Source organism: Rhineura floridana, chromosome 10 (assembly GCF_030035675.1).
Source record: "Rhineura floridana isolate rRhiFlo1 chromosome 10, rRhiFlo1.hap2, whole genome shotgun sequence".
Taxonomy (NCBI): Eukaryota; Metazoa; Chordata; class Lepidosauria; order Squamata; family Rhineuridae; genus Rhineura; species Rhineura floridana.
In genome coordinates, this window is record NC_084489.1 from 41,013,822 (window position 1) to 41,022,338 (window position 8,517).

The 8,517-nt window shown below is 37.4% G+C and overlaps 1 protein-coding gene across 4 annotated transcripts in view; it reads left to right on the forward strand.

Moving 5' to 3' along the window:
• The window catches only part of HYCC1 (hyccin PI4KA lipid kinase complex subunit 1), a 67,499-nt gene extending 63,059 nt beyond the window's left edge, over positions 1 to 4,440 (forward strand). For 3 of the 4 annotated variants that reach the window (XM_061587295.1, XM_061587294.1, XM_061587296.1), the window contains exon 11: positions 82 to 4,440. In XM_061587295.1, the coding sequence (XP_061443279.1) occupies positions 82 to 635 (554 nt within the window). In that variant the 3' untranslated portion in view covers positions 636 to 4,440. The remainder of the gene's footprint in view (positions 1 to 81) is intronic. The other variant, XM_061587297.1, reaches the window with a different exon arrangement.
• Positions 4,441 to 8,517: the final 4,077 nt, after the last annotated feature.

Consider the following 8,517-nt stretch of genomic DNA (forward strand, 5'->3'; position numbering starts at 1 on the left):
AATCCAGCAGTATCAAATTCAGTCACTTACAAAGCATGGCTGTGTAAATTCATAAATTAACTGCCTTTTTTCCCCATGCAGGTAATGAACTAGGAATTCCAGAGGAAGAACTGATAGAAGTATCTGAAGTTGATGAGGGTTTTGACTCTAGGGCTACCTCTACCACAAATCACTCTGCTCTATCAAACAGCAGCAATACCAGTAACAAGACTCCGCTTGGCAAGAGTCAGCGAAGGTCTGGAGGAAGCAAAGTGGGAGGAAAAGAAAAGGAAACTATTGACGAACCCTACAAAGATCATTTGTCTCGTAAACAAAACCAGAGAGCAATGAGTGAGAATTTAGAGCTTCTGTCTTTAAAGAGACTGACCCTGACTAGCAGCCAATCCCTGCCTAAACCAGGTAGCCATAGTTTGGCTAGAACTAGCACTACCCTTTTTAGCAAATCCTTTGAGCAGGTCAGTGGTGGCATGGTCCCAAATAATCACGGTGGCACAGAAGGAAACAGGTTTTCAGTGTGTAGTCTGCAAGAAGAGAATTTGATTTTTGGAGCCAACAGAATAGAACTTCCTGTTTCAAGCAAACAGCCGAATCAGCAACGACCACCTATCATCAGCATAACTCTGTCAACAGACTAAGAAGCAGGTGACTAATTTGTCAGTATAAAAGAGGATTCTATTGTTAGTACCCCATCCCCGATAACCCTTCTCTAAATATTTCTTTTGAGATGTCTTTAAAGTTTTTCTTTGTTGGAAGTAGTGTCCAAGTTGCAAGTTCTAAGGATTGCAATTTTAAAACAGAATAGGGTGGATAATTCTGCAAGTATGATGATGTCAAAGTCTTTTGAGTTCCCTAATTTCAAGATTGAAATTTGCAATGGTACTACAGTTAGGGTTGTACTACAAAGCCACCTGTACCAGAGGATTTTTTTTAAATGGGTTGTACTGTTTGTGCAAGCTTCAGTTATCTGTTTTGGTGAACAGTTGGCTGCAATCCACAATATAGGTGCCATTTTAATACAGCTAGCTCTTCTAGTCCAGTACATACCCACCCCTCAAAAAAGAAGATGCTTTTCACATTCATCTTCTGGCTTGTGTAAGTCCTGCAACAAACATTTTTCAAAATATAGTGTGTACATCTGACCAACAGAGGAAGAAATGAAGCTTTGTTACATTTTTAGATGCACTAGCCATAGGGCTCATATTCAAAACACACATGCACAAAGATCAAGATTTGTGCTACCACCACCACCAAGGTGGTGTGTTTGACCCAGCTGCTGTTTGCCTGTTAAAATTCACATTTGTATGTGGACTTAAATACATAGAGTTCAATTCTTGTATGGCACTATCTGTATACCTTGATTGTGGTCGTACACAGATCAGTGCATTGGGCTCTGTGCATGTAGATCTCTATGTAAACTTGAAATCCAATGCAGAAGCATGGGCCATGGTGATATTGTCCTAATTTTGCATTTCAAACATCAGCGTAGGGCAGCTATTCCCACAATTTCAATTTCACATTACAGGTGAGTTCACAATTACAAGAAACAAACCTTCCTATACAGAGCTTATAAATCAACATAAGGAAAAACACTGGTTTCTAGTTCTTACTGAGTTGTTAGGTTTGAACAGAATCATGCACCTTAAAGGTTTTAGTAACTTCGAAATTTTGATTAAAAAATGAGTGTTGTCTTCACTCTTTTCTTGCATTAATCTAATTTTTTGAGTTGCATCTCATTTAAATGTTAAGCCCTATGTATATAGGTGGTGGGCCATGAAGGAACAGATGAACCTATTAAAAATTTTGGAAGGGCAAATTTATATTTGTTTTTGTTTCCTTAAAAGTATAAAACTACAAACTTGTCTGTTGCTGGTGCAATAATCTTTTTACATGATTTTGTCATGGACTGCAAGCAAGAGCAAGAGTGGAAGGTGTTTCTGTTCATGGGGGCATGCCAAGCCTCTTACCTCCCACATTTGCAATCTCCCAAAAGCTTGATTCAGAGTGACTTTTTGGAAGTTGTGGAATGGATATGAGAGTGGAAGGGAATGAAGGGCACACTCCAATATAAGCAGAAGTGCCTTCTGTTTGTACATGGAATCTGGATCCAAGGCATGGTCTCCAAGTGTGCCTATTCTCCCACCCCCTGCTAGTTTGTGTTACATTTGAGCTAAATTACATTCAAACTCTGATCCAGTTTATAACCTGCATTCTTCCAAAGGAATATTTCCAAGAACTGCAAAGAAATGTACATCTGTTATCTTGTGCTCCATTAGCTTTTTCCTTTAAGCCACAAGCAGCTGAAAACTTATGAAGGTAAGGGCTGGATATAAAGTATCTGTATTTAACTTAACTATTAGTTAAGTTGATTCTAAGTTAGCTTAGTCCCACTGATCTCAAATGCAACTAATTCAGTTTGGATCCAACCCATGGTATAGTCAGAAATTGTACCTTCAGTTCAAAGAGGTTACCTTTCCTGAATTTCCAGAGATCAAAGTTCTCTAACCAAAATTAAAAGTTTTTATGTACACACACAGACAATACGAAGTTTTAAAATGGATGAATCTTAAATTGGAACTGTTCATTTAATCACTGACTTACTTATCATAACAATATTAATATATTTGATATTTTACAAGTTAAAGAATTTACAGGTTTTTTACATGTTTTACATTTTACTGGCTTTTAATAAAATTTTATCTAGTATAGGTAGAAAATAATAACGTATACAGGAATATACAGCCATTGTAAAAGCGATCTAAACTTCTTCCTATAACTATTTAAAATGCCATAAGATACAAAATGATGGTTTAAAAATGTTTACGGTGATGTAGTTTTGGTATTGTAGGTGGTATTTTTGTTTTATGTTGTTTTTTGCACATTCAAGTAATCTTGTACTAGAATTACTCCATATACTGCCAGAAAGGTTAAAATAATGTACATCTACATGCTTCAGTTTGTAATCAGGCTTGTTGCTCAAAGTAACTTTGAAATAGCATGTATGACAGTTCTCGTATGTCCTGTGTGCATACATGCTGACATAAAAGGAGGCTTTCAATAAATGTGCAATTAATTGTATTTATGCAGAATCCAAAACACAACTGGAGTACATAACCACAGTATGTCCAGGCATACTTTAGTATGTACAGAATTAAAAGCAGACAGTCCTAATGCATTTTGATCAAAAACAATTCTTTATAAACATTGCTAATCTTTAACGGTGGCCTACACTTTTATAAAACCATGAAAGGGTGATTTGTATAATCCAACCTGTATGCAATACCGATGTGGTGTATTATATATAATTCTCATAGATCTTACTCTTTTCCAATCTTACCTTTATGATACAAGCATTTAAACTGCACAATCTTTAAAGTAAGATAGAGCAATTATCTTGAGCTTTGTCCCAAATTGCTTAAAATGCCTGATAAGATCTTGGGCCTGCAAAATCAGCACATAACTATCAGGACGATAAGGCCTGGAACCTTTACATTTGTGTCATAAAAGTTTATTTAGTGAGTCTCCAGTTTAAGTGGCAGTTTCCATTTTGGAAGAACATTGTGGTGCTCACTGTCACATTTGAAAGCTTTGCAAATTTTAATGCAAAGTTCTCAGTGTGGTTGCATAGAATCTGCTCTGGATTGTAATTCCTAATTTTGAAATTTTCATCCGTTAGCTAATTATGTTTGATTGTCAGTATTGAAACATTATTGTGCTTTGCGCAATTGAAAAGTTGGCTTTGAAAAGTTGGCTTTACTAAATAATACTTGCATAGATGAGCACTTAAATGTTTTAGGGGGATGTTGCATCTGTGACTAGGTGAATATTATATACTATTTCACTTACAAAATGACATTTCATTTCCTTTTTAAAAACAAGGATGTATTTGATTCATTAACTCCTTGCTGAGTTATGAATTCTGATCAAAGTCAATTGAACCTTCCAGTGAAGGTGGTCATTGATTCATGTCCTATAGTGAAATAAGATTATAAATATAGTTTGGTTGTATTTGTTAGACTTTGCTGTGGTGGCAAATTAGTTTTTTAAAAAAAAGAAATTAAGATTAATGACAAATATGAAGACCACAGTTTTGGAAGAAAACAATCTACTGAATGATTTCAGCAATCCTATTGAGAGTGCCACACTTTTTTTATCATACATGGCATTTATTAATGTATCGTTTTTGTGACGGGTTTTGATTTTTAAATGGGATAGACTTCTTTCTCTGAATCAATACTGCAATGTTTTGCATAGCTCCACTTTTGAATATTGAAGAGTAAAACAATTGGCTGTTTGCATATTTTTCATAACTTGCTGATTTCAGGGAACACAACACCAGTCGATACATTTTTCCTTAATAGTATGAGAGTTTAAATTAAGTGTGCAACTTTCTCTTTTGTACTGTAGTTTGTGAATACTTTCTGTTTTGGTAACAAAATGCTTGTTTTGTACAGTTTAACAAATAAATTGCTTACCTAGAGTTCACATTTCTAAAATAAGGAGTCTATTGTTTGTGACTAGAGTTTGTGGTCATTGCAATAATCCAACTGAGGTCTTGGTTTCTGAGATTTTGTACATTATGAATACTAGCATGTATTGAAATTCTGCTTCTTGGTTGCTGGTATGATTTTTGAAATGGTAGCCTTGTGAAATTATACTATTCAATATTTTTCACTTTTTAAATACAACCAAAGGATCAGGTCCCACTGATGTATCATCACAAACACCATACCTTACTTAAACAATACCTCTTTTAATACTCCAGATTATTAAAATATATAAGGTTTTATAACATCCTTCATATTTGTTCTATTTCAACACATCACATATATAAAGCAAATACAACATCTAGTATGTTAGAACAGGGTCAGAATTTTATTCTCAGTCTTTCAGGAAAAATGACATCTTTGCTAGTGGTGGAAATCTACCATACTGTCTTTCTCTGTTAGGTTTACTTCAGTTTAGTGAGAGACCAATATTTCTTCATGGTCAATTGTCTAAACCATTAAGTAAAGCCCATTTAATAAATAGGGCTGTTGATGAAATATGCATGAATCCTGTGGCTATACCTAATTACATTTTACACTAAAGAGAAACCAAAATGCCTGAATACAGTTTCTAAGGTCTTAATTACCTTCTCTCTAACAGAGTTCAGATTCCCAGTTGCTTACAACAGAATTCTACTTCATCAGTTGTTACCATTACTCTTGTACTAGAATTTCATCCTCTGCTATCATCCCAGCTGGGTTGCTCTAGGTCTAAATGTAATGTACCGCCTTCAAGTTGATTCTGACTTATGGCGACCCCATGAATAGGGTTTTCATGAGGCTGAGAGGCAGTGATTGGCCCAAGGTCACCCAATGAGCTTCATGGCTATGTGGGGATTCGGACCCTGGTCTCCCAGGTCATAGTCCAACACCTTAACCACTATGCCACACTGGCTGTCTAGGTCTAGGATGAGTCAATTGTGGGTAAATATTTGAGCCTTGATCTGCCTCACTTCCCCTAGTTTTTATAATCCTTGTAAGAACTGTGCTGTTTTTTGCTGTGCAGCTGCTGCATACATTTATCTTAAATCTGTGCAATTGCATAAAATATAATCAAGGGGCAAAATAAATTCCAACCTGCATGTTTTGAAGCACAGTTGGGAGGGCAAAGATGAATGCAGGATTTCTTCTCAAAAAAACCCTTTTTGATGTGGCAAAACCTATTCCTTTCCACCCAAATATATATTCTGTACAGGCGCACTATATGCTAAAAAGATTTTGTGATTAGTGCACATACTACAGCTAATGGGCAAATTAGACATGATAACTACATGAATTAAATGAATATATGCACTTTTTGTCATAAACACCAACTGCAGGGGCTGGGGAGAGAGTTTAACTTCCCCTCTGCCATAGTCTCAGTTAAAATAACCTCCCAGCTGCTATTTGCAGCTTGTTTATAGGAAATTATGAGTTGCTCCTGGGTAAAGCCAGAAGTTCTTGATTCCTTGAATATATGGTAATGTAAATTATAGATGACCAATATGTGGCACATGGCACCCATCAGGGACAGGGACAGGACCTGCACTCTTCTGCACTGTACTGTGGTCTGTTCCTTGGCTCCATAGAGCAGAGGCAAAACCACATCAATGCACCAAGAGACACTCATGTATTGTGGAAGTGTAGCACATGTGCCAAATGGATGGTCACTAATTTATGTAAACTAGAGTACGAAGGGTTGCTTATTAAAGGGTGACCTGTAACAGTGTTGATAAATTATATATTCCAACAATCCGATCACAAAGTATATGAGGTCCCTTAATTTTTAGAGAGAATTGAACTAAGGTAGCAAAATTATTAATACATGGCCTGTAAAAAGCATTCACGGTGCTTTGATTTTCAGAACTGTTCGCACTGCATCAGCTCCTCTAATAAGAACTGGTACAATATAATTGAAACTGAACAAGTGCAAAGGATTTTTTGTTAAATCAGAAAAAGAATGACGTTTAATGAGCAGTCCAGAAAGTAGCAAATTTTCTTCATGTTCTTTCATTTCAATAGGCAGTATATAGAAAATGAAAAAAGCAACAGCACTCAACAGTGTCCCCAGTTTCTGAAGGAACTAATGGAAGATGCTAATATAGATGCAAATGGGTGAATCTTTTATTGAGATTCAAATGTCTTTGTAGCTGTAAATGTACTATGTGATAGTGTATGTGTACATGCATGTATGTGTACATTAAGAGAGCTCTTTGGGGAAATGTTCAGTCTGACTGGATTTTCTAGCACACAGTCTGGGTTTTGTTCAGTTGGATCCAAACTTAGTTGCAGTTAAGTTCCCACTGGAATCAAAAGGGACAAGTTAGTCATCACTTGAGTCTCACCAATTTCAATGGGACTGAAATTCAACTAATTAAATCTGGATCCAATCCAGAGGAACTTGCTGGGTCTGGAAGCTATTGAAAAGCGCATTGGTATAGCATGTTCCAGTTGGTTTTTCTAGGGAAAACATATGAGAGGGGAAAACCAAGAGTATGGGATAAACTGGCATGCAGTGGAGAAAAGACATGCTGCTTCATGTACAGATGGGCTGGTCCTACAGTTCATGTGCTATAGAAGGAGAAGGCATATGAACCCCTACAATGTACCATGTGGTCTCATAAATAAAGACACCATTTCTAAAATTCCACCTCCAAAAGAGGGAGGAGGGGAGAGATGCACATCGAAGCCCATCTGCATAGAAACCCTATTTGTATAACACCTACCTTGCATGAGGAGAAGTGCTGGATGAAGAAGACGGGCATGTACTAGACAAACTGCTGGACTGTAGTTCAATTCCCCACATAGCCATGAAGCTCACTGGGTGACCTTGGGCCAGCCACTGCCTCTCAGCCTCAGAGGAAGGCAATGGTAAACCCCCTCTGAATACCCCTTACCATGAAAACCCTATTCATAGCGTCACCATAAGTCGGAATCGACTTGAAGGCAGTACACAAACAAAAGTGTATGAACTGGGTCAGCCTCTCCACTCAGAGTCCACTTTATCCCATCTCAGCCAATGGGACTGGTTTCTTCAAGAACTTGAGGGGTAATTAATACTCCAAATTTTCTTTTATCATAGATGGGTAACAGGTCAGATGTCTTTCTGTTCCATTTTCCAGAATTTGTTTTGTATCTTAACCTATAGGAGTAAATTATCTTTGAATGCATCCAAGAACAACACACTGCTTTGTGTAAAGAAAAGCATTATGGAATGATGAGTGATCAGATGTGACTGCAACTCCTTCTACATTAATCCCAAAATAGGTACTGTAACACTACAAGAGTTTGGCTGTCCATCACAGCATAAATTCCTTGCCTGATCTATATATTTAAACTTCTTCAGCACATACGTGTTACTTTGTGGTATCCAGGATTAGAATGAACAGGTGAGGATGAAAGCAAGGCAAAAGGAAATTAAAATTAGAACAAGATCTTCTAATGTGCAAAACATAAGCCATCTGCGGCTTTTAACTTGGTTTTAGATTCTTAGATGTAGGGGAGCTGCCCGGGATATTAGTGGGTGTTGAGCCCTGTAGAGTGCTATAAATCTCTACAGAAAGTTGCACTGTGTGTAGCTTAGTAGAGAGAATTATTTTAATTGCTGTGACAATTTGGTTAAAGCTGTCATTCGTGTCCAATTAAAGCATTGCTTAGATGTTTTGTAGAGTAGACTCCTGTCCAGTGGAATATAAGTAGTCCAGTGTGAGTGAAAAGAGAGATCTCCATTTCTGTTTTTTTAGTGTGTCCCAGTTCTCCCTGATGTTTAGCCTCTACCCCTTTATTTAATCCATGGGTGGGGAACCTTGGGCCCAGGGGCCAACTGTGGTCCTCCAGGCCTGTCTATCTGGCCATTGAAACGCTCCCCAGGCCACACTCCTTACTGGCCCTACTTCACACCCTGAAGTAGATGTGATTTAGCCTTGAAATTGGATCATGCCTCTTGATTGGATGGATGGAGGGCAAGAGAGGGCTGTGTAGTATGTGTAGAAGC